The sequence below is a fragment of the Prinia subflava genome, chromosome 1 (assembly GCF_021018805.1).
Source record: "Prinia subflava isolate CZ2003 ecotype Zambia chromosome 1, Cam_Psub_1.2, whole genome shotgun sequence".
Classification (NCBI taxonomy): domain Eukaryota; kingdom Metazoa; phylum Chordata; class Aves; order Passeriformes; family Cisticolidae; genus Prinia; species Prinia subflava.
In genome coordinates this window covers 49,217,569-49,244,769 of record NC_086247.1, presented here as the reverse complement: position 1 = coordinate 49,244,769, position 27,201 = coordinate 49,217,569, and the positions used below count along the sequence as shown (strand labels likewise).

Sequence of the window (27,201 nt, the reverse complement as noted above, 5' to 3'; positions counted from 1 at the left end):
TGTGAAGTCCCGCTTCGTCTGCCTTAAAACAAAGCGGCCAGTCCCGATCTCAACACTGTTGTTTCACCTAATCACGGACTCTCAGGAACGGTCAGGTTGGAAGGGACCACACTGGGTCTCCTGGTCAAATCTCTGCTAAAACAGGGTGGTCCCAGAACAAAGAATTGTGCCCAGATGGTTCTTGAGTGTCTCCAGTGGAGGAAGCTCCACAACCTGACAATGTCTTGCAGGGCACAGTCACCTACCTGCACAATAAATTCTTCCCGGTGTTCGGGTGGAAATTCCTGTGTATCTGTTCCTGCCCATTGCCTCCTGTCCTAATGCTCAGGACTGCCAAGGAGAGCCTCCTCTTGGCACCCTGCTTTGGATATGTGCACACATTGATGGGGTTGTCGCTCACTTGTCTCTTTTTGGGGCTGAACAGGCCCAAATCTCGTCCTCATAACAGAGGTGCTCTAGTCCCTTAATGGTCTTTGTTGCCCTCCACTATATCCACTGCAGGAGCTCCACGTCTTCTACTGAGGAGCCCAGAACTGGACATAGAATGTCAATTGTGGCTCCATTAGGGCTGAGTAGAGGGGCAGGATCACCTTCCTTGACCTGCTAGTGATGCTCTCTTCCTAATGTACCTCAGGATGCCGTTGGCCTTCTTGGCCACAAGGACACTGCAGGCTCATGGACAGCTTGTCCACCAGGACCACCAGGTCCTTCTCTGCAGACCTGCTTTCCAGCAGGTCAACCCCCAGTTTGTGCTGGTGCAGGGGGTTATTCTTCCCGTGCCAGAATCTCTTCAAGTGTATATCTTGGCTGAATTTCAGAAGGTTCTTTGTCCATCTCTCCACCCTGTTGAGGTCCTTCTGAAGGGCTGCACAGACCTCTGGGGTATCAATTAATTTACAGGGGAGGCCTCTGTCCTTTCATCCAAGTCATTGATGAACAAGTTAAACAGTACTGGACCCAGTACTGAGTTTTGGGGGACAACACTAATGGCAAGCCTCCAACTAGACCCTGTGCCGCTGATCATGACTGTCTGAGATCCGCCAGTCACCTAGTTCTCAATCTACCCCACTGTCCACTCATTCAACCCTCCCAAAAGTGTAGCTGCTTCTGTTCTAAGATGTCTTGGATTTGAGGAAAGGATTCTGATGACATATAGGGGAGGTTTGTAAAACAGTAGAGGTGACAAATGAGTAACAAAAAAGTCTTGTCACATGCCTTTTGAACACTTCCAAGGACTGGGATTCCACCACTTCCCTAGGCAGCTTTTCCAATGCTTAACCACCCCTTCAGTGAAGAAAGTCTTCCTGATGTCCAACCTGAACCCCTCCTGGCACAGCTCGAGCCTATATCCTCGTCCTGCCACTTATTTCAGGAGAAGAGACTGACCACCACATGGCTACAACTTCCTTTCAGGTGGTTGTAGAGAGAGATAACGCCTCACCTGAGCCTCCTTTTCTCCAGGCTGAGCAACCCCAGCACCCTCAGCTGTTCCTCAAAAGACCTGTGTGCCAGATCCTTCACCAACTCCATTGGCCTTCTCTGGACACGCTCCACCACCTCAATGTCCTTCTTGTGTTGAGGCCCAAACTGAACACAGGATTTGAGATGAGGTGTGGCCTCACCAGTGCCCAGTGCAGGGTAGACTGTCCTGCTGGCCTCGCTATTGCTAATCCAGGCCAGCATGCCATTGGCCTTCTTGGCCAATTGGGCACACCCTGGCTCATGTTCAGCTGCTGTTGAGCAGCACCCTCGGGTCCTTTTCCTCTGGTCAGCTTTCCAGCCACTCTGCCCCCACCCTGTAGCACAGCATGGAGTTGTGACCCAAGGGCAGGATCTAGCACTTGGCCTTGTTGAACCTCAGACCCCTGACCTCAGCCCATCAATCCAGTCTGTCCAGATCTCTCTGCAGAGTCTTCCTCCCCTCCAGCAGATCAACACTGCTGCACATCCTGGTGCAAAGTGACTGAAGGTTCGCTTGATCACCCGGGTTGTCAGTGAAGATATTAAACAGGATGGGCCCCAACCCCAAGCCCTGCAGAACACCGTGTGTGACTGGCCATCATCTGGACGTAACTCCACCATTCTCTGGGTACAGTTAGACTACAAGAAAGCAAATTGCATAGTGGAACTGAGCAGTGTAGACTTTTTTGAGAATAAAGAGCATTTGTACTAACTAGTTAAGAGAGGAAGGGTCTCTTGAGAGTTTTTATATAGGCTGTGACCTTGAGCCCCTCTATATGATGACTTGATGAAATTTGGAAGAGTGTATCAAACCTTGTTACTTTATGAATTCATCAAACAATTTTGTTTTACAGTGTACCTGTGTTTCTAGCTTTGAGATAGCACTTCCATTTTGGAATGCTAAGTGCTTTGGGAAAAAAAAAAACTTGATGAACTATTTAATCTAGTTTCAAAATTAATATTGCAAGGAGGAAGGGATGGTTCTACCTGAAATGCAAGCACTTAATTTGCATGAAAATAAGTTCCTCACCCTTCAGCCTATCTCCAAGCTGGTTTAAAGAGCGCCTGCAGTTGCAAAGTTTTCATTTTGCAGTATGAAGTATTTTGTTCTTCAACAACTAAATAATCATTTTCATCCGCATGGAAAAGAATTTCTTTTCTGGAAAAATGATTTTATATTGATTATAATATATATATTAAATATTTATATTTATTTGTATTTTAAAGTCAGATACCATGTTATTTTTCAAAATTAATAGTAACAGTAGGGTAACCAATACTTTGTTCATCTTGCCACTTGGTGTTTCAGATGATGCTGAGGAAAGTGGTGTTTTATATGTGTGTGTGCAAGGATGTATTTATTGTTATATCCTGTGGGTTTTTAAAATTTTTTTCATTCAATGAATAAGTTAAATATCTGATTTCTTTTTTTGTTGAGGGCAAATATTAACCAAGTTCCAGCACTGGAAATTTTTAGATAGTAAATATTTTGTATACACATAATGAAAATTGTTGTTCTTCACTAGAAGAAAATGCACAGCCTCTGTAGTAGCTTGTTGCAGTGGCACAGTCTATTGAGTGATATTGGATGCTACTGCCTACATATGCTTTGTGGGTGCAATGCTACCAATTCCAAATGATCCAAGAAAAAATGCTGTTCCTCCTTAAGGTAACAAAGGTTTTATCTGTAAGATGAGGTGGCATCTTGGATTTAGAACTGTATAGACCTATGAGATGGCCTGTTAGAAGGAGTACCTTAGTGAGAACCCCTGAGGTGTGAAACAAAAGAACATCATTACTGCAGCCACTGAGGTGTGAAACCATAGCATCAGTGTTCAGAAAACCAAGCCATCTCAGAGACAGAAACCAAATCATAGAATTAAACAATGAATTATCATCATAACATGAAAACTAAGGCAGATATGGAGAAGTGGGTTACTGAAGTGCTATCTGGTGGGTTTTTTTAAATTTGCTTCTCAGTAACTTGACAAAAAATAGTGAGCAAATAAAGTGACAAAATTTGTGAAACATAATCCACTCAGTCAAGTTGAAGGGACTGTAAATACAGGTTCTGAAATATGACTGATGTGATCAGAGATTAAATTAAATTTTAAAAATTGAAGGAAACTGAGAGAGAGATGGTGAAGAAGGAGGAAGGACAACAAACAATTAGTTCAACCTCCAAATTAGTCCAAATTAACTCTGTCAGCTGGGCTTTGTGAGTAACACTCATAAATTCTCACTGTTCATTGTGTACTTCATTAACAAAAATACAAAGCAACATGCTCATTAAGATCTAGTAGAAATAAAGGCTCTACTAACTACAGATAGGCTATAAATAGTTGTGGAAAGCATGCCTAAGATGACTGGGATCTTCAAACTAAGAAAGAATTAAAGTATAAAAATAGGAAAGATAATCAGGACCTCCTAGTATATCTCACAAAGCAAGAAGGAACATGGAGTTATATTAAGAAACATACAGAACTGACAGGAAGAGATTCTTTTCATAAAACACTTGATTAAACTATGAAATACATAATGAGAATGAATAATTTAGTGAGGTTTTTTCTTCATATGAATAGAAAAGAGATAAAGGACTAGAAAAATTAAGAATTAAATTATTTCTAGGAGACATACAAATTGTATACTTTGGCCTCAGAATAAAATATCCAAATATTACCTAGTAGGAAGAGTTTAAGTTGGAAAACAAGTTACTCCCTATCTGATCAAAGCCATATTTGGAGGGAGGACACCACACTAGATGGATATTTGTAGGATTTAGCTTGTCAGCTCTCCTAGGATTGTTGTGGAACTATTTGAAGGAAACCATGGCAATAGCAGGGAACTTCTCTGAAAAGAAAACCAGCAAGAAGCTCTTGTCCTTCACCTTTGACAAGGGCAAATGAATGCAGCCAAATATTCAGTGGTCATGAAAGTTTGATGGCAATCCACTGCACTTTGTGAGTCCCAGAGTCAACACTCTCATGGGAAATAAGGATGTACCAAACCTTAAAAACCTTCTTCCTCTGCAGACAAAGAAAGATGAATGATTCTTGAACAAATACATGAGAACATGTATCTGGCAAATGCTCATTGGGAGAAAACAGTTCTTGTCGGGGTTGATGTTCTCCGACTTTCTCCTCGGGGCGGCCGTTCCCCGAGGAGGTGGAATCTTCTCCCAGGGTTGCTGTTCCCTGGGTATTTTTCTGGGGTTGCTGTTCCCCAAGATAATAAGGTTTTCTGTCTTCCCTTTGCCCCGAGCGTATCACGCCAAAGGCAGAGACGACACTGTGAGTCTAGCAGCTCAAGTTATCAAGGTTGTTTATTTCATGTTATCTAACAGTTCTCGTTCTGCTTTGCAAGGCGTCCCCAGCAAAGCAAGACACGCCGTTGGACTGGCGCTGGGCTGCCCTGAACCGGGCTGCCGCTGGACTGGGGCGGATCGGAGAGCCCCGTACCTTATGTACCGAATCCCCGACCCAACCACAGTCCAAGACGTATTTATTGTTTACAGAACATTACCAATACTAACTTGCTACACTAACATGTCAGTTCTATTCTAAACCAATCTCTAAAGTCCAAATCAGCAAAAGATGGGGGATGAGAACAAGAACAAGGAAACTAGGGGCCACTCCCCAATTCCTCCATCTTGTCCTCTCAACCCCGTATACTATGAATCCTAATCTCTATAACAAACTACTATCTACTTCAAAATTCTTAGGATCTGCGATTCTTTCTTCATGTGAACATTCACTCCCATGGATAGAAGCTAGAATCAGAGTCCTTCTGGGCTCTGTGGGAGGCTGGCTGACCCCCTTGTACAGATCCCAGACCCCCCTGTACAGCCCCCTTATTCTCCAGGGCTGTCAGAGAGATCCTCTGGACTCCGACAAGTTCTTAATTTGTGGAAGGGCTGTTGGAGTATAAGACTTATGTCTTCAAGCATTACTAGTCTAATAAAAAAATGTTGATGCTATGATTGCAAAGATTTTTAAGATCATGTCTGAAGAGGTCCTTCCACTCACACTCTTAAAAGACTGGGATCAAATACATCATTCTCTCCTGTAAAAAGTGTAAGAAATAGGAAAACTTGATAAAGACATTGTCATAGAAAAGATCCTGCCACATATGTAAAACCCTATGCTTTTCCATTCAAATTAAATTGCTATTGCTGTTCTGTGGTCTTAGCTGAGACTTCCAGGCTTTTTGTAGCTGAGCATCACTAGTATTTCCTTTTTTCTTTTGTTTTTTTCTGGAAGGCTGCTTCCTCCGTTTTCCTATTGCCTTGCTTTTAACACTCTTTTTTACTCTCTTCTTTTTACGCTTTCCCTTTCCCTGGCTGCTTTCTCCTGAACCTTCAAGGAGTGATTTTATCATCAGCTCCAGTAGCAGTGGCACTATGGACTCCAAGCAAGCCCAGGCAAGCCCAGTTGACTGCTTAGTTATTTGTGATAGGTCTCTGCATGGCATTGCCTCATACTCCGGATTTTGGGACAGTGACACGGTAATCATTGCCCTTTGTCACTATGGATGTGTTTTGCCATGCAGGGATTCTTCAAGCATGTATCACACAGGCTGTGTTGTAGCACTGCGGTGCATTGATGCTAGCCAGATGCCAGGCACTCACCAAAGCCAATCTCTCACTCTCCTCTGCATCTGGGCAGGAGAGAAAATGCAATGAACTCATGGGTTGGGATAAGGATGGTGAGAGATCACTCACCAAATACCATCATGGGCAAAACACACTTGAATTGGGGATAGTAATTGAATTTATTACTAACAGAATCAGAGCAGGTAGAAGTAAAATGAGAAGTAAACTAAAAACACTAAAAACTAAACTTAAAAACACCTTCCTCCCACACTTCTCGCCTCTCCTGCCCAGCTCTACCTCCTCTCCTCAGTGGCACAGGGAGACAGGGAATATGGGGTTACAGTTAGTTCATCACACATTATTTCTGATGCTAATCGGTAAGATGAGACCTTCCCCTGCTCCAGCGTGGGGTCCTTTCCACAGGAAACAGTTCTCTGCAAACTGCTGGAATGTGGGTCACCGTTTCAGTGTGCAGTCCATCAGGCACAGTCTGCTCCAGTGTGGGGACCCCCAACAGGTTAACTAGTCCTACCAGGAAACCTGCTCCAGTGTGGGCTCCTCTCGCCACAGGTCCCTGGCAGGAGCCTATTTCAGCATGGGTTTCCCAGCAGTTGACAGCGTTGTCTTAGGCATCCACCTGTTCCAGTATTGGTCTCTTCCATGGGCTGCAGGACAGCCTGCTTCACCATCGTTCTCACTATGGGCTGCAGAGAAATCTCAGGCCTGGAGCACCTCCTTCCCCTCCTTTTCCACTGACCTTGGTGTTAACAGGGTTGTTCCTCTCCCATATGCTCACTCTGCTCTTCTCTGGCTACACTTTCATCTGCACAATAACCTTTATTTTTTTCCTTCTTAAATATGTTATCACAGAGGTGTTGCCACCATTTCTGACTGGCCCAGCCTTAGCCAGCAGCACATCCATCTCAGAGCTGCCTGGCATTGGCTCTGTTGGACATGGAGTAATCCTCCAGCAGCTTCTCACAGAAGCCACCATCTTAGTCCCTGTAGCCCCCCTGCTAGCAAAACTTGGTCATGCAAAGCCAACACAAGCACACACAAAAGACACATGGTATTGAAGAAGCTTCTAAGCTAAGTCTTTGTGTTCTCAGCACTCATAGTAAAACACCTGAGGAGTAGCTTCTGAGCAATCAAACCACCCAGCAGTTGGTGGAAGAGATCTTCATTAGTGCTGAATTGTCATTTCTTGTTTATACCTTTAAAATTCTATCTTTTAAGTTAGTGGTTTTCCTCTTAAAATACCTAAACTTGTCTGAACTGTGCAACCTCTGACTGTTTTCCCTTTGTCTTGTGTGACTGAACTCTGCAGCTTTCCCTATGACTTGTTACAAGTCATGGCCTCACTCTTTGGAGGGGGGGAAGAGGACAGTAAGTCACTACCAAGCAGAAATCAAGCAGACCCCAGTATTTGGTGTCCACTCCGTATTTCAAATGTAATGTAATTTCTATTGCTGATCAAGACCTTCCAGATAATTAGAACTAGTAACTCCAGCTGCTCTTTTCCACGAAGAATAGTGAATGCCTTCCAGCTAGGCATTCCAGTTGTCATGCATGACTGTGCTAGTATTCAGTGTTCTCAGAATCACATGACTTGTACCACCAATACAAAGGCACTCACTATTCTGAATCCTTGTAGGAAAAGTGAAATAGAATTACATACATCTCACTTTTTTCAAAATACTTACACACATTCTATCACCACCTGTCTTTGCTTCTGCTTTGGAGTCTTGCCAGACCAATAAATGTTTCTTTAGAGGTGAAATTAGAGTAACAGACAATTTTATACACCTTTTAAATCTTTGCCTTGTGCAAAGGGTTCTTGAGACTAAAATGCTAATCAGGTCACTGCCAATTAAAACTGTGGTCTCATGGATGAGGTGCTAGGGAAAACAACATACAGACCACACATGACAAAGGCTCCTTGTTATCATGAAGCTATTGATGAGAACTTCTGGAATGGGGGGACAGTGCAGCCAGTGATCCTGTAGACAGACATGTGATCCTGTCTACCTCAGGCAAATACTGGGACTGGCAGACAGACCTTTATGAACTGGGGTTCACAAAAGGTCCACTCTCCGGTGGGCAGTAGTGGACAACAGACCTGGCATCTGTCATGTCTAGAAAAATCTTGGAAACAGATCAAGTTCTACCAAAAAAAAGGGAAAAAAAAAAAAGCCTGGAAAATTAAGAGTTTCCTAAGGTTGAATGATTGGTCTCTGCCAATCTCCTGATACAGGACTGAAGATGTCAGCGCACATCCCTTAGATATGATTTTGGCTAAGGCATTGATAGACCCTCATCCAGTGGAGGGACACTGAGGCCTTTGTGTCTTCTGTGCTTCTTCCATTTCTTAAAAAAGAATGAGTATCATGAAAATTTTCAACAAGTGCCTAAAATGTAAAATCCCAATGAAGATTCAATAGCCCTGTATGGCAGAGAGCTTTGCAAGCAAAAAAGACTCAACAATGCATGATTTCATCATACCAGGACCTTTTCACAGCCAAAAATCTGTAGACAGGAAGTATTGAAAAACAGGTGAATTCCCTGTTCTGTACTACTGCCAAAAGAGGAAGGTTAACTGGCTCTAGAGGACACATTAAGGTTTCCACTATTAAAGCAAACAAGTGCACCCCAAAGGATGGAAAGATCACATATATAATCTCTTCAGATTGTTTGCGTTGCTCAAAATACTTGCATACCAAATAACCTGTAGATTAGGAATGAATAGGGCAAGGCAAGACCCTTGTTCACAAAATCTCCATTGCTTTACAGTCACTTGGCATGAGAGACTCGTCTCACTTTTTGACTAGAGCATTGCACTGAGGGAGTTGCCCCTGTTAGTGAAGAGAGAATGTCTTCAGCTACTGGCTTTTTCTTCTTTCTTACTCTTTCAAAAAAGATTAAAAAAAATAAATGTTTTTTTAATTCTACCACAGAAGTTGAAGCAGGGATGGGGAGTCCCATAAAAGGTCAGAGCAGGCAAACTATGGGAAGTACTACAGCACCACAGAGCACAAATTGTTATCCAGCTCAGAACTAAAGGCTTGCATAGGCACGCCATGCTTTATGGTGGCAAAACCAATGAAGAGCATTGCAGAAGCCTCATACAAGTAAGCTGAACAGACACTGCAAAGTTAAAGCCTTATCAGGCACAGGTTGCAGCAGGGGAGGTTTAAACTGGCTATTAGGAAAAATTTCTTCATAGCAGGAGTTGTCAAGCATTGCAACAGACTGTTCAAGGATGTGGTTGAATCGCCAGCCCTAGAGGCATTAATAAGTCACGAGGATGTGGCACTCAGGGACTTGGTTGAGTGGTGGACTGGGAAGTGTTGGGTTAACAGTTGGACTCAATGAAATTAGACGCCTTTTCCAGCCTGAATGAATCTACACGATGTACTCAAGAAATATTTCAATAAAAAGAACTACCACATTCTTGATGGTGGTAAGAGTTTCTGGTAAAAGAGTATGAAAAAAAACAACATACCTAGGGAAAAGAAGAAAGCTACAGAGTTCCAGCATGTTTTTACATCATCAGGTGTTATTTTTATAGCTCAATAATTGTAATAAAAAAGCAGATGCAAGAAAGGAAATACTTATGTAATATTAAGATAGCAAAAGGTTGGTCAATGAGATTAATGCCAAAAGGACACCAAATAAATCATTGTCAAAGCAGCTTGGCCCTATATTCCTAAGAATTTTTACAAAGCCATCTATTTTTAAAAAGGTTAAAGCAATTTTTATTCCTCTAAAACTTATATGAAGAAGATGTTTCTGTATTTTATTTTTCCTCTACACAATGCATGTTCAACAGCAAGGAGGGCCAGGAAATTAGTATCTTTAAAAGGAGGATTAATTGTCAGATTAATTGGTATTTTATATCATATTTCTACACTTGTAGTAAGAATCAGTCCTTTACACAAACAGGCATAAGAAATTTTGTTGAGTATAAAAACACAAAAACTTGATATGTTAAACTGTACAAAAGGTATACTAGCACTAAATGATGCAATTGTATCCATACAAAAGCCAAAATTTACAAATGACTCATACTACTGAAATGTACAGGTGCCATGGTACTTTCTCATTAAGACTTTATATTCCAATAAAGAAACAAAACCAAAACCAAGAGCAGTAATGTTCTAGTACCTACTGCCTAAATTTGAAAGGCATATTCCAGAACACAAATCAAAAATAAATACCTGACTTCCCATATCAGAGAGGAGATGTGTTCAACAAAGATTAAAAAATTCTCTCCATTTTTAAATTGTGAAGACATAGTACCTAGCAAACATTGGCTGATGCTAATGTGTTAGATTACAACAAACAGCCCTATAGTATTTTACAGAACCTGGATCCAAATTTGAGGTGGTTCAAAAGGCAGTTTAGCTTAACTGACACACAGACCATTAACAACAACATGTTGCCAATGTTACTAATAGGGATTTTTTTTTAATATTATTTGGGCTACTTTAATTTCAGAATATTACACTTCCCAGTGCATTAAGCAGAGGCACAGTGATTTTGATTCTTTGACCCATGTTCATTAGGTTTCATATAAAGTTCTTGGAAATGCCATTTATTTTGCTTCCATTTAATCAACTGATCACTACACATAGCAAGGAACCTACAGATGCTAAGAAACAAAGATCAATTATAGAAGCGGAGATAAACAGGTATGGGGTAATCAAGAGAGCACAGCTCTTAAATAAGTGCATATTTTAAAGGAATGTGGCTCTCATATACAGCTCATAGTTTTGCTACATTGCTTTAGGTAACAAAAATGTTAAAGAGATCAAAAAAGGAAAAAAACTTCTAAAGAGAAGGAACTGGGATGTAGTAAAGACTAGTTTGTTACAGAAAACAAAAAGAGTCTGTAAAGATAAGAGAAAAGAGGACAACAAAAGAAAGCATAAAAACTTCCCACCTGTCAGAAGACTTTTCTACCTGTTAAATTAATATTCTGGAGTATAAAAGCAACAGAAAATTAGAAGCTTAAATAATGTCATCATTATCACATCCGAAACAAAATACTTGTATGAGGGCCAGAAGATTCATGCACTACGTTAAGGACAACTGAGTTTTAAACTCATTCTGCAAAAATAACCTAGAATTAGACAACTCAGTTTTTATTTGCAGTCTGCATTTAGATGGTCTAACTCAAGTTTTGTTGTACATCCTGGGGATCCGTGTTTCAATCAAATATTGTAGAACTAAGGAGCAGCTTCCTTTATCCATCAGCTGCTAAAAGCCTTTAAACAACTGCAAAATTGTTTTTCTCTTTGTATATTTGAATATCTGACCTCTAAAAACAACACTCAAATATACTTCAATGCTTTCATTAGGAAATACCATCATAAACTATCCAAGATATGAATGCTGGGTTTTATTTATTTTTTTTAACACAAAATTATACACTGAATAGATAAAAAGATACTACTTGCACATAGCATTGATCCACTTTCTTCCAAGTATTTGGACCAGAGCTGCCCATACACTTATTTTACTGTTACTTTCCTGAGGAAGAAAAGTCAAATAGACTCTGTCCAACTGGCTTAACAAGAATACAGACATTGGAGACCATTTTGATGTATCTAACGTGAATCAAACCTACAACTGATAAGATATACAGCCAGAATTCCTATGATGTCCTACTTAGAGCTTTCCCTGGTACACATACTCAAGAAATTCAGTGAAGTTTCATCTGGGAGTATGAGCAGCTAAAGACAAAATTTGGTTTTCAAACTACCGTGTTTCTTTTTTTTTTAGACTATTTACAAGGTTACTATATAAGGACTAATCATATTTTCAGAAGAGGTTTTGATTTTTTACTCATGTAAGAGCTGCAGTTTCATAGGTAACTGAACAAGCAGGAGACATTTACATTTAGTCTTGCTAGTAAAATAAGGCTTGGGGAAGGATATGAACTGTCTGTCATGTGTGTGCCCTAAAAGCATATATATGCTGTTGGAAGTACAAAGTCTCAGCAAAGCATTTTTTAAGAAAATGCAAATATATTGTTCAATTCTATAATATATTTCTGTCAACAAAACAAAGAATGTTCCTAACTACCTCCTTCCACTTCAAAGCAGTTTCAGTGCTAATCACAGGCAGTACCCATCAGAGCTTCAGAAATGCAACATTTTTATCTTCACCCTTCTATTGATTAGAGACTTTCAGCCTTCTTTTTATAACTGTCTAGGATCCTGGTCAAGTCTGACAATAGATCTTCAGACATGAATTCTTCATAGTCTCTGTAAATTTTCGTGTTCTGTTCATCAAGGTATTTCTAGAAAAGAGGTACAGAAAGCTTTATTAGCTCTATCATGGTTTGTGTTGTACTGATTCTGCTAAAGCATTTTCAGCAATCATTGCACCGGTTCACTGATTTCAGTTAAACACTTTCCTGAAAGACACCAGAAGTAGATTTAACCTGACAGGATGTTACTGATGAAAACTTAATCAATTCTGATTATTTATACCAAAGGTTTTGTCAGAAAATTTAGCTAGAATCCATGGACTCAGTGCAGGTGCTAAATAACTGATACTTCTTTAGAAAGAGTAAGTTCTAATTTCCAAATGTTTAACTGCAAACTTCTCTAGAGAAATTTAATTCTGAATATCAAATTTTAGCTTACCACTATAGATGCTATGTGAGTAGCAACTGTTTCTATAAGACGACTCAAATTCGCACCAATTTTTCTCTTCTCTTCTGTTGTTGTTTGCAAAACAACTTGATATCTAAAAGGTAAAGATACTCAGAAGGTCATGTCTGTAAATAGTGAATTCCTAACATTTAAAACAATCACTACAAGTCTGATTTATTATCACTTTTAGCCAGACTTTTGTTCCATTAGTATTAATTTGAACCAAGTTCGAATATATTAATACCAATTAAAAAAAAAAAAAAAAAGACTGTATTGTGGTGCTAACTGATAAGACACAATGTACCTTAGAGCCTGAATGCTCTTTCCAGACACTGAGGTATAAAATGCAGTTGTCATGTTCATTTGGAAACAAACCAATTTCTTTGCTATGACCATATATTAAAAAAATTACTTGGAAAACAGGGGTCATGATTCAGCAGACAAATATTGTAGCAAAATACTGTTGAGGAGAAACATCTTTCAGCTGTTAACTTGGGAAATTAATATACTGAGATGGAGACACGCTGAAACAACTTTCTATTACATTCAAGAGAATATATTTATCCTTAAAAACCAAAATAAACACAGTAAACATGGAAGTTATGAGTCTTACTGTCGTTGGAGATCATGCAATTCATTTGTGGCTTCACTGAGACCTTCATAAACACCACTCTCAAGTAACTGTTTATGCTTCTTTAACGATTCCAGTTCATTTGCACATTTTTGCTCTTCCTCTTCTATCTCCTATGGTCATAAGGAAAGAGGAGAAGAAAAATGGCATTGTTCAGGAATAATTTGGATTTTCTTTCTTCTTTCTATTACCTGATTACATCCTAATGCTTGAATTCAAAATTCACACAAGTGACTCCAAGTTCAGAACTGAAAAAGAAGTTCCAAGGACAGCCTAAAGTTTCCAAACCTAAAGTTTCAGCTGTTTTTTGTATCATCCCCATCCCAGAATAAGCCTAACCATCTCTTTATTCCTCGTTGCAGCTATTTTCCCTTCAGAGTTAAATGCAAAAAGTGTTGTTTAGGATAGTCTTAGAAATGGCACATCATGAGCAACTGTTTCTATAAATATATAACCATATTTGATTAAGAAAATAGCTTTTTTTTTCTGAAATAGAGTACAATTCCAAGTAATCATCTCCTCAAGGAGAATGACACTGCTGATGTATGATCTACAAAAACAAACAAAATTCTGCCATCAACTCAACATGCAATTCTAGTAGATTACTGAAATATTAGCCTTCAAAAATAATTTTAGTACTTAAGACTTACAGCATTTTAAAAATTACAAGAGGAATTACATGACTGTGCCTTGTTATAAACGTCCAGTGGCAACTGTGTATTTTATGAGCTTTAGAGAAGAGCATATGCAAGAGCACAGATCAAAAGCTAAATTTCATGTGGTTTTTCATGTGGTAAATTAATTGCTTTTAGCCAACTCAGCAGGTACTAGCAGTGAAATAACCCTGTTTCGTGGCTATAGCACAGGAGTTTGGAGTTACAAGAGCATATAAGATAAACACTGGCTTAGTTCAAAGAACATTTTTCTGCAGGGCACCACAGCCTCACCAAAGCAGTGTTGTTAGAGAGGTTGGGAGGTACTAAAATAGCCACTCAGTTGTTAACAGAGAGGGCTATGTTTTGTTGCTGATCTGCAAGAGGGGAAAAGGATAAGGACTGTTCCTGTGATGGGACAGGAAGCTAAAGAAAGCAACAGTTTGAGGTTGTTAAAACAATTTAACATGCTTTTGGTCAATCAATGTTTTCCTTAGTTTTTACAGAAGCTGATCAAACGTTTACTAAAAACTGTAAAGGTATTTATTATACACAAATTGATTAGACAAGGCAGATTCTGTTAATCCTAAAATCTCCTTCAAACACATGCTTGGAGACATCCTGAGGTCAGATGATTGCTGCTGCTTTTATTACTGGATTCAGTAATTTATGATTTACAGGATCTGCTACAGTATGATGCCAGATTCTCTTAGTAGAAAGTGAAAACTGATTCAGTTAAGGTAGTAGTCAAATCACTTTTCTGAAAAGAATGAAAAAAACCTGTAAGAGGAAGGGAAGAATGCAAAGGCAGATGCCCAAACAAAAATGCAACCCAAAAACTTAGCTACAAATACAAAGATTAAGGATAAAGGTATCATTAAGGGTAAGTTGTCATCAAGCTGTAAGAAGTTCTACCTTAAGCTTCTGCTGGTAAAGATCATCCAGCTTTTCAGCTTCTTCTGTCAGCATTTTCACACTGCGTTTCTTATCCTCTAGCATTACATTCACCTAGGATGAAAACATAACCAAGGAAATAAGGTTCAAAAAGAATTCCAACATATAAATCCATGCCATCACAAACTACAGCTGGTAGCTCTGAAAAAACAATTCAGCTAGGCTCGGCTGGGATGGCATTACCTTTCTTCATGGCAGCCTGTATTATGCTTTGTTTTGGATAAGGGCTGGTAACACACCAATGTTTTGGCTACTGCTGAACAGTGCTAGCACAGCATTCCAAGGCTTTCTATCCCTCCCAGGGCCCCTCACTGATAAGCAAGAGACTGGGAAGGTGCATAGCCAGGCCAACTGGCCAAGAGGATATTCCGTATCACATATCATGATGTGTGCAATCAGCAATAAAAGCTGAGGTAAAGGTAGAGGAATGAGGAAATACAATTCTCCTTTGAATCAATCTCAAACCTAATATTGCTAAAGATCTTCCTGATGACAATTTGTCAGTGATGGTAAGCCACACAATCTACTGCAATGGGCAACTTATTAAAAACAAATATTTCCAATATTTATGGTCAAATATATGTAAGCTACATAAACTTTAATTCAGGGAATACAGAATATTTCAAACAACAAATTCTTAGAAAAACTTTTAGGTTCCATCACAATTAAAGCAGTTTTCTCATGGCTTCTTCCCCTCTACTTGTCCCCAGAAAAATCCCAACCAATCCAAAAAAACTATCCCACCACACTACACTTCACCAACGCAAAAGGTTGAATGAAAGCAGCAGATAAGGTTTTAGGGTTGGTATCTTAGTCCTAATCTTCATTAACCAACACACCTGTTCCAAAGTATCTTCCAAAGTCATTTTCCGTTGAGTAGCTTTACTAATTTCTTCCTCAGTCTCATTGATGATCTCCATGAGGGGAGCCTATAATACATATACAAGAAGATCCAACAAATGCAATTTGCTTACTTGAACCAAGATAAACCCCAGTACATCTTTTCCTTCTATTTTTTAGGCTACTAGGTATTAGGTATTCTCCAATACCAAATTTCTTTCATATACTACAATGTCATTATGGTGACTCATTACACAAGCTTTTCAACGACATTTCATTCTGAGATTGGGAGACCTTTCCAGCATTTCCAAAGAAACACATCTTTTTTGAGAGTGGTAACTAAAGCCTTCAGTGTTGTCTTTACTTACCTTGATTTGAGTTCTGTATTTGACTAGGCAGTTTGGTCCTGCCTCAGGATTAAACTGAATCTCAAAGTCGTGGCCTTTGGAATTCTCAGCACTTACTGGAATTAATTTCAGCTTTCGAGCCAGTTTATGATACTCTGCCAGTTGCATTTCAATCTGTTCAGAGGGGAAAAGGGCAGAAATTGTAGAAGAGATACAAGTGAAAAACTTTGCAAGAAGTATTCATATAGTACTTTAAACAAGTTCCTGAGTTGCTCTCTATAGACATGATTCCTTCTTACACCGCAGTATTCAAGAGCTATATGCCAGTCCAGCAGTTTGCTGCATTAAGTACTGCTCTATGATTCTTTCAGAGTTTGCTCAGCAAGGTTTTTCAGTGTATACAGCTGAATGGTTTCACCTGTGGTTTTCTATACTCATCTGCCATAATTTTTTCCTGCCTCAGTTTTTGAGAATTAGCTGATAGGGAACTAAAAACATGTTGGAAAATAATACTAAAGCAATGATCAGTCATCATGTCAATATGCCTTCTCTCAGTTTTGACAGGAAATGCCACACATCCTTATAACAAACTAACTTGAGTATGCCTCTAAACAAAGCTTATTAAATGCTCTAATTTCTAATTAATGAGTGCTATTTATATGCAAACATTAAAGGACCCAGGGTTTTTTTCAATTTTATGTGCTTTATACTTGCAGATGAGGATTACACTTAATACAAGTACTTGATAAAGGGTAACTACCAAGTATATTTGAAATTTTTTCTTTAGTTCTCCAATTGGCAAAGCAGAAGCTTTTAAATCCCATCACTTACAGGACTGTATCTTTTCATTCTGTTTGAAGGCATTGAACTTGGCCCTTGAAAGATGTTACAACTCCTACATAAAGAACTAATCAGGCCCTAAATGCATGCAAAGCTATTGATTCAAATTCACTAGTTTTGCCCCTTCCTTCTTTGCTCTGAAATATGAACATTTGCCTGAAATTTCTAGTGTTATCAAAGCAATGGCATGCTAATGTTATCTTAATAACATTAAGATATGTTATCTTAATGCTATGGCAGTGAGAGCTGACAGTGCTTTATAATCTAGTTACATCTCTCATGATGCAGAAAACAAATACTTTTCCATTAAGTGCAAAATAGAAAAAGGGAAAACAAAAGAGAAACGTTTTCCAGAGATATTTTAAGTAGAGGCCATTCTCCTCAGTTTTGCCTGATTAGATACCACCTATGGTGGTGTTAGATTATTTAGGAAAGAAAGTATCAAAACTCCAATTTCAAGCTGGCATGATGACAACTGACAGCCACCTCTGAGTGTAGTGGGGTTTTCACATACCGCCTCTTTATTCCTAGCATATTTTAGCTCTTCATTCCATAGCTGATGTTCTTCTGCTTCCAGTTCCTTAGTCAGCTTGTTAATGGTTTGCTGCAGCTCATTTCTCTCGTGATTTATTCTCTCAATGTCCGCAGCTGAGTACTTTTGGTTATCTAAGATGTGCCGGAGCCGGGCATTCTCTTGCTTCGTTGCTTCTACTTCCATTTCTAAGTTCACAAAACATTTGTGAAATGGACTTAAAATACCAGCTTATATACATAAACCTCACCTCTGTATTTTATGAGTAAATAACATAATTATTATATACCATTATAGTTTCATTACTCTAGTGTACAAAGAGCTATTAGACAAAAAACCCAATCTTTATTAGCAATCCATTCTGGAAAGTTTATTAGTAGCATTATCCTACCCCAAGTATCTTGCTCTGTCCTCAAGCTAAGAACTACAAATTATTTCAAGACTATTTCTAGCTTCATTGGCCTGACTGTGATCAAGGCCTCCTTACCTGCTGTCTCAACTTCATCACTAACACTTTCCAGTTTTTGATCAAGGATGGCTATGTGAGATTCCAGATTAGCCAAATAAGCCTGGTATTTCTGGACATCTGCTTGAAGAGACGATTTCACGTTTCGCAGTGTTACTCTACGATCCTGGGATATGGGTGAAAAGAACGACCACTCTTAGATGCATATAAAATTACGACTTCATTTTCCAGATAAGACAGTAGAATAATTGGTCAATATCAATATCACAAATATAAAACTTAAGAACTTTAATAATTTTTTATCTCTGTGACAGCTGAGTCAAGTCAAGCACCTTTAAAATAACAACAAAGAAGGCTGAAAAGGTTCTTGGAGTTCAGCATTAGGTCTCTCATTTGCATAGACACTGCATTTAGAAAATCCTTACCACAGGTAGTTCACAACTTAACTCTAATATACGGAGGGCAGATAAAACTAGGGCACGGAAAGCCAGCAATAAACCCAGCAATGTTGCACAGTTGGCAGAAGTCTTCATTTGCCACCTGCACAGCCATTAACCCGTTTTTAAGCTCATGATACATTTAAAGCAGAATCCAGCTTTTCAAGCACAATGTTTTCCATAAAATATTTTGTTACCACTGAATCTCACGCCTCATGCCAACACATTTGGAAAAAATAATGTTGAAATTTATATTAAAAAAGTGGTTCAAGTATTTTAATAATATTTCAGTCAATACAAGATCTTATTACCAGGAAACATCTGCACATTATCAAACAAATAGTGACTGAAGACTCCACAGAAAAAGCCTTGTTCTGGAGTCTGTAAAAATCTGGCCTAATTAAAATCTCAAAGCACTGAAAGTAATTTTCCATTTGCTATCATAAGCATATTCATTCAGAAAAGGTCAATAAAATTCAACTCCACCATAAAAAGCAGAGACAGTTTACTAACCGGTTCACTTTCTTTTTCTTTTTCTAGTCTTGCAATCTCTTCTTGAAGTCTTTTGTTTTCAGCTGCTAAATTTTCCATCTGGAATTGATCTATGTTAAATAAATCCTCTGTGGGAGAGCAGAAGAGAGGGTGGGGTTACAAATTAATCTCACTTAATATCACCACCTATTTTGAGTATCTAAATTTTAGATTCAGCACAGTAAATACCCATCATCTGGACAATTATTTTACACTAAAGAAATAACTAAAAACAACCAAGAAACTTATCAGAAAAACCTTTCATTCAAATGCACCCAGGCAAAAACCCCAAAACAAACAAGAAGAGAAATGAGTTTCTCAGTTCTCATGACCAAAAGAGCTCAAAGTCACTCCCAAGAGGCAAGAGTTTCCAAACTCTCATACAGCCCACACCACAGGAGAGTGTATAAGTCAGACTACCTTGTGAAGTTAGAACAGGACAAACTTATTTAACAATCTCTTTCTTATACATATACTTCCTTGCTTCTTGAGGATCTTTTCCCTAATTTCACTTGGCCTTTGCCAAAGAAGGGGTTGATTATTTTTCCCTAATATCCAGTAACAATGTGGTGACTTGTTTCCTCTCCAACTGGTGGCTCCGGTTTGCAAACAGAGGGCCCTTAGTCCTTTTCATGGGAAATCAAACAAGGTAAGAAATGCTCTTCTTCCTCATTCTCACATTCTGCTTGTATTTCTGTAGGTGGTGAAATGAGTGAGTCAAAAATAATAATTTTCCACATCCCTGAAGACAAACAGGTTCATGCTGAATCACATACAGGAGCCCTCACAATAGTTTGGAACTCTTGCAGACTGTTTTCAGAGCTTTCAAAAGCTGAACATTCTTTCTTACTTATCCGGTGTGCATCCTCTGACAATCCTCTTTTCTTTTTTTTTTAATTGTTAACTTTGCCAGATAGAAACAAGAGTCATCTGCATTGATAGAGTTGACATCTGAAGAATTGTATACTGGTTGTCTGTGACAAGGCCATTAAAAAAACAGGTGACAGCAGATACAGCTGATAGCAGATCATGTACTATCCATCTGTACTGCTAAAATATATATATAAAAAAAGAGACCATTAAGTTAAAGCTTACTTAGGAATTTCAGACTCCCTTAGATCACCGTCACTTGTAAACTCGACAAATTGATGCTAGGAGAAAAGGAACCAGTAACACAATTGGCTACTTACATAAAACTTGAAAACTTACTTAATTTTGACTGCACTTCAGCATCGAACTCTTCAAAGGTATCTCTCCCTTTCATGAAAAGACCATAGCACTTCACACAGTAGTCCATGAAAAGCTGAAAACAATTTAAAAATCTTTAATTTCAACAATTCCAAGGCTTGTAAAATATCTGGGTAGTCTAATGTCCAGAATTAAACAGACACCAAAAAATCTTTCAATGCTTTGATCGTACTTCTGTAAAGTTAAACTTTTTCCCTTCCTTTGAACAAAGAATGTCAACAGATTATATTCAGGTAGAAGGAAGCACCTATTATTCACATTACAAAAGACCTGGAAATGCTGTATTTTTCTGGGATATTTAACAAGGATTGAAGTTACCATACTTAAGAATTTTTCATGTTGACACATATGATTCTCTCAGGCTAGTTTATGAAAACTGGAGATGTGTTTAACGGACCTTTTCAGTAAATATGATCATTAAAATTCAGATCTGCAGATGTCGAAGAACTAATGTAGAATTAAAGTGTCTAGCAAAAGAATTTGCTAGACACTAAGTTACAGATGTTTCAGAAGCAATTACATCAGTATTGTGAATTTTGTATCGAATATATGCATAAGGGTCAGTGTAGAAGAACATACTTAGTTTAAAAGCATTTTACTTGCCAACCATCAGGTTGTAACCTTAGTCCAAAATTATGATTTAACTTGATTTTTGCAATTTTCTAATTAAATGTTTTAGCTTATAATGCAACCCCTTCCAAACACCTGTTGTGAGTTAACACAGAGTTAAATCTAGGTAGTACTAATAATCTACGATAAATTAAAAAGAAAGCAAGCTGTTGGATTTTTAAGAACCTCAATTACATTGACACCCTATTTTGTGGCTCAGAAATAAAACATTACAACCAATTTTTACATAGTAAACTGAGCAGATACTGGCAGAAGCCACTACATTTAGAATTAAGTCACTGTCTTTGCACTGCTGTGAACCTCAGAAGTCTTGAGTGCTAAAGCAAAATAAACCAGAAACTCTATTAAAACAATAAACAGCATAATGATTCCCTTTATCCACAAAGGAGAACTGAAACAGTAGATACTTGGAGAATAAGGAATTTCTGTTTAATACCCAGTCTTCACCAACAGACTGGCCATGATGCCTGCTCAAGAAATAGCTGATCAGGCTTTCTATATAATGCTATTCTTCCTAGAAATTGTTGTGAATACCAAAGAGAACAGAATCTATAAATACACGACACAACAATCTAAACTGTATTGCTACAGCGTGTGGCAAAATTCAGTTGGGCAATTTTGATCCTAATTTTCTTTTCATGGTACCTTATTATGTACAATTCCATCATCTGTCTCTCCTCCCCAGCTCTGTTCGTCATCGAACGATGGTGCATTTTCCCTGATCGCATTGTACAGCTGGAAAGCAGAGGTGCACACACAGAGCAAATGTGAAGACATCCATTAGTGTTCATGTTGGTTTCATGATAAGAAGCAGAGTTAACACTGGATTAGGATTTTAGCAAGCAAGTAAAGAGGTATGAACTGGACAGACAACACTGCTAGATTGTCTCATCTTTTCAGCAAAAAAGGACAGGATTTTCATGGGTGCTCAATTCAGCAGTGGTGAACTTCTGTCACAGATTCCAAATTTTGCTCAGACCTGAGCTGGCAGCAACAACAGTTACCAATACTAAAAAACCAAACAAACCAAAATTAAATAAAAACACTCTGCCCAAACACAAAACTCACCACCCTGTATAAGAATCACAGGACATTTGAATAATTTCAGTTGAAAATTCCATCCTTAGATTTCAAATTTAGGAGAGGATGGCTGTTGTCACAACATTTTCACTGAAGATATATATTCTGTTCAGTGATTATATCATTAACTTCTCACATTTAATGTATGTATAAGTCATCATTTCCCCACCTTTTTTTATACATGAATTTGTCCAGTACATACACAAAAAAAATTATCACAATATAACGTCAAAAGCTCAATTCAAAAGTTACTAAAACATAAGGCAGCTCCCAGATGACAGCTAAGAACACCCACCTTTTTCTTTACATACGTTAAACAGGGAGATTTGTAGAAAATATTTACTAGATCTGTATTGAAACTAACATTCCAGCCTGGAAAGTGGAAATATTTACCTTAAGACAAACATTACCTTGACACAATCTATTAACCAAACCAAAGCTGCCACAATCTGAGGCCAGGTGTGTGGTGCACCCACAGTGTACATGGAGCTCTTTGACAGAGCAAAGGGGTACCTATAAGGCCAAAGAAGATACATTTTTTAATAGCTGTGGCAGACAGTGATGAAAACAAACCAGCACATTTTGAAAATAAAGCAGCACATTTTTATGTGTAGATGAAAGCACAGAAGGAAGAGTAAACTCAATTGTACTTTATACTGTACTTCAAAAGAAATAAGTCGTGTTCTTACAGCTCTATTTTATTCAATTATCGTGGGTTCTCATTTTGTGATTCATAGAATATCTTGATTTGAAAGGGACCCCTAAGGATAAACAAATCCAGCACCCTGCTCCTCATAGGAGTGCCTACAACTAAACCATATGGTCAAGATTGTCATCCAGATGCTTCCCGAACTCCCAAAAGACAACTTCAAGTGAGTTGCCAGAACTAGAGAATTTTATCCAAAATTACACTCTTGGTGCAGCAGAGTGTAATCCTTTTCAACATTTCACGCTAGGTTGGCAGTTTCAAATGCTATAGATTAAAACAAAATTTTATGAAAATGCAGAGGAGTGAAAAAAATAGATTTACACCTACAATTAAGGAGCCCTGGCACTTTCACACCATCCCAGAATCAAATCCACAGGAGTAAAATACACTCTTTTTTTTTTTAATGAGACTGAAAATTCACAATTATAACAGGCAGAGGATTTTCTTTCTTGGAAAGTGTTGGGGCAGTAATGATTTCAAACAGTGAACAAATTCAGCAATAAATCACTCAGCTATTAAGCATTTTTTTCACCTCAACAGTCACTTTTGTTATTGCCACATTCTGCTTTGAAAGCAGAATGTGAGAAATTGCAGGAAAACATATTTTGAACTAAATTAACTTGATCCAAAATTCTAGAAATTTTAGTGTTAGATTCTAGCAGAATGGATAGAAAGGTCTGTAAAAGAAAATTCTGTCCTGTCTTTCAAAGATTTATACAAATAAACAATTAAATTTTACATTACAAAGCAAGATTCCAAGAGCTTATAATTCTGCAAATTCAAATATAAAATGTATAGTAGACTCTGAAAATCAGTGAGTAAACCCAGAGCTAAAAAAAGTGAAAAAAACCAATAACATTGTACTTTTAGAATCTCATCTGAATAAAGAATCCATTCTCCCCAACTATCAATGCAGAATTCTTAGCTTTTAACTTCTAGCCATAGCATATCTATTCAGACCAAGAGACTAACAATAATCATCTTACCCAAGGTCTTTAAAAACTTTGGGAATTTCCTCTTCAAATTTTGAGCCAGGCAGTTCATAAGAAGGGCAGAGGAATCTATAGATAAAGGTGAAGATCTTTGAAAAGTCCTTAACTGATGGAGATTGTAGTGATTTCATGGAAACATTGTAGGCATAAGCGTTCTCAACGAGGAACTGTGCAAAAGAAACATGGAATACCAGTCACTAAATAAAACTTAAAAATTGAAACCAAGAGAAATAACCATTTTGATTAGTACATTTTATACCTCATAATATACATGCAGAACAAGTTACTATGTTACCTCACAAAGCTTCTTGATACATTGTTGGATGAAGGCCTTGTCGTGAAGAGGCCTGGGATCCTTTATCTTTTCTGTCCCGAACACCCCGTACTGGCTGCTGCGCGACCCTCCAGCCCCACTCACTCTAAGGACAGAAAATAAGTACAGGTCTTGTGACAAGACACAGAAAGAACAACTCTCTTCATGTTTAAGTCACAACAATTGCTGTGGTTATGTGGTTATTCCCAACAAAGGGATTACTGAATCCTAGATGAATACTTTCTTAGAAGAAATAAACTTTTAGAGAGCAGAAAAACACCCCAAATACAAAGAAAAAAATCATGTTAGTGACTGTAAATAAACACTAAAATATTTAAGGAATATTTAAAAAGAACAGACCCCTGCAACATTGGGGTCCTATGAAAGAAGATTCCCATAACACAGGAAGTCGTGAGCTAAGCAGAAAGATTATAGATTTTGGAAGGTTTATATCTTAGAGAGAAGAAACTAACAGAGTATATTTCAGATGTCATTCTTCCTTAAACAAGAAAATGTATTGAAATAGTCTTAAGGTGCAATGCACATCATTACCAAAAAATAATAAAAAAAAAAGCTCCCAAAGCAATTCCTGCTCCACAGCATTACTGTTTAATGACCAGTGACTGGAGGAAGGCAGACCTGAAGATTTGCTTGCCCCAGATCCATTATTTCCTATAATGAAAATATGTCAAGAAAGAAAAATTCCAAAAATATGTAGGACCATTTTTGTTTTAATTTACAGTGCAGAGAACAAAACCTATCCATACCTGCTCCCAAAACAGCTGACTTTTCTTTCTGAAGCTCCAGATGTAGGTTTGCTTGTGCTCAGCTTCCCTGTGCTCAGCTTCCCAAAGGTGCTTCTGTCCTTCCTGAGGAAAAGAGAGAAGGATTCAAGTGACTATTTTTCTACAAGTTCATCTTTTGCTCATACAAGAACTGTACACACACTCATATATTCCTAAGCACCTTCATCATAGTAACATCTCAGAAAGGTCACTTGATGCACCCAGCCACCTCCTAAGAGAAATGTAACAAAGTGTTACCATTTCAAACATGACACAGGCACACAAAAAGGTTAAAGCAAGTATTTTTGCAAAACTGGACCACTTATGCAAACATCCCTGGCTGTACGGAGCCTTCTTCTCATTGTTTTAATTCTTTTTGCTCAGGTGCTACTCATACACTCACACTATGATAAATCTCTTCAGAATTAGCTTTATATATTATTTTTAGCAATGTGACCAGCAAGACTTACATCTGAGGTGTTTGAAGACCCATCTTGTTGTTGTCCTGCACTCTCAGTGCCATCATAGACTGTCGACTGCTGCTTCCAGCAATATTTGAGCTTCGCCTCATTGTGACTCTGCTGCAAATTACAATCCCTCAGTGTTCCAGCAGTATCAGAAAATCCAGGATCTAAGGGTATTTTCTTTTCTAAATGCTACAGCAATTTTCCAAAGGCTCTGAATAAACAAGCAGACCTGTACATTGGAAAAAAAAAAAAAAAGAAAAAAGATTGATTATGTTAGACTCCGGAAATACATAAGAGCAGCCACAGTCTTTTACATCAACTGTTTTATTGATGACAGGGTAAGTGGTCATTCCAAACCTACTGTTTTGCCTTGCTTTATATTTGGTCACTTCAGACCCACAGGTTCCAAAAGCAAAAGAGCTTGAGAAATTTTCCAGTTCAGTGCACTGGGAAAAAGGCCACACTACCACGAGTACACAAGTACTGCTTACAGCACTTCAGCCATACATCAGCTCCTGAGCTGCTCATTCTGAGCCTACCCATTCATTTGCAACTGATCTCCCAGTATCACAGCACAACAACTGGAAAAGTTATTCTGAGACAATATTATGGCTCTCTTCAGACTGTGCATGCAGAATATAAATCAAACTGGAATATCAATACCATTGTCCTCACAGTGGCACTAAGGGGAAATTTGAAGTAAACAGAATTAACTCAGGAAAAAAATGCCAGCTTCTGCCCTCTACAGAGGTTCTATCTCATTTGTGAGATGGGCTTAAATGACTGAACTATAACTAATAAAAGCCCCCTCCACTAGAAATATTACCAAAACACATTAACAAGATAAACTGTTGTTTCATTTTGCTTCCAGTTCTGCTGCTCACAAACCACAACAGAAGTTTAGCTCAAGCTCAATTCATAGGGCAGCATATTCATGTGCTGACACTTCACTGTATCTGGGGAAGAAGCTGCATTATTCCATTACTTTAATAGGGATGAACCACAGAGAGATTGAATTTTCACAAACACAGCAAGTGATTAGCTTCAGAATAAGAGAATCAATTAAGTAGGAAAACACCTGCGAGAGCATCTAGTCCAACTTATGACCAAACATCACCTTGTAAGCTAGACCATAGCACTAAGTGCTACATCCAGCCTTTGCTTAAACACCTCCAGGGACACTGACTCCACCACCATGTTGGGCAGGTCTGCGGGTTGTTTAAGCAAGCATAACACACTCATTCACAACAGCAGTCCATTCCAGTGTAAAATCGCCTTCTCTGTGGAGGATTTCCTCCAACTGTCCCACCAAAACCTGGCACAGTTTGAGACCGTATCCTCTCGCTTGTTGCCTGGGAGGAGAGGCTGACCCCCACCCGGCTACCCCCTCCTTTCAGTGCTGTAGGGAGAGAGAAGGCCTCCCCTGGGCCTGCTTTTCTCCAAGGTAAACAAACCCCAGCTCCCTCAGCCACTCCTCACAAGACTTGTGCTCCAGACCCTTCCCCAGCTCCGTGGCCCTTCTCTGGCCACGCTCCAGCCCCTCAGTGTCCTGAGCTGAGGGGCCCAGAACTGCCCACAGCACTGCAGGTGCGGCCGCACCGTGCCGCGTACAGGGGCCCTGTCACTGCCCTGGCCCTGCGGCCACACTGCTGCTGCCATAAGCCGGGACACTGTAAGAGCAGAGCTGGAGAAGAGATTTAAGAGCAGGTCGCCAGAGCCAACACGCCAGCAGGGAAAAAAAAAAAAAAAAAAAAAAAAAAAGCAAAACCTCACAAACAAACAAACAAACAAAACCCCGCAGGAGCGCGGCAGAGCTGGGCGCAGCTCCAGCGCGTACCGAAGGCGACCGGGGCACTCAGCGGCCAGGCCAGCCCGGGACTCACCGCCGCCGCACGGCCGCCTGTCCCGGTGGCTGCGGGTGCTGCTGCCGCTGCCCGCAGAGCCCGGTGCCGCTGCCCGCAGAGCCCGGTGCCGCTGCCCGCAGAGCCCGGTGCCGCTGCCCGCCCTGCCGTTACCGCCAGCGCCGCCGCCT

The 27,201-nt window shown here is 39.1% G+C and overlaps 1 protein-coding gene across 1 annotated transcript; it reads right to left on the bottom strand.

Moving 5' to 3' along the window:
* Window positions 1-9,569: 9,569 nt before the first annotated feature.
* NDC80 (NDC80 kinetochore complex component) lies at window positions 9,570-27,190 on the bottom strand. The gene is made up of 17 exons (XM_063395835.1): window positions 27,053-27,190; window positions 25,173-25,398; window positions 24,685-24,786; window positions 23,900-24,023; window positions 23,599-23,771; window positions 22,314-22,416; window positions 21,469-21,558; window positions 20,155-20,248; window positions 18,928-19,034; window positions 17,999-18,143; window positions 17,494-17,699; window positions 16,161-16,313; window positions 15,792-15,881; window positions 14,914-15,006; window positions 13,328-13,458; window positions 12,706-12,808; window positions 9,570-12,356 (listed from the first exon to the last, which is right to left on the bottom strand). The coding sequence occupies exons 2-17, from the start codon at window positions 25,271-25,273 to the stop codon at window positions 12,234-12,236; spliced, it is 1,938 nt and encodes a 645-aa protein (XP_063251905.1). The 5' UTR covers window positions 25,274-25,398; window positions 27,053-27,190; the 3' UTR covers window positions 9,570-12,233.
* Window positions 27,191-27,201: the final 11 nt, after the last annotated feature.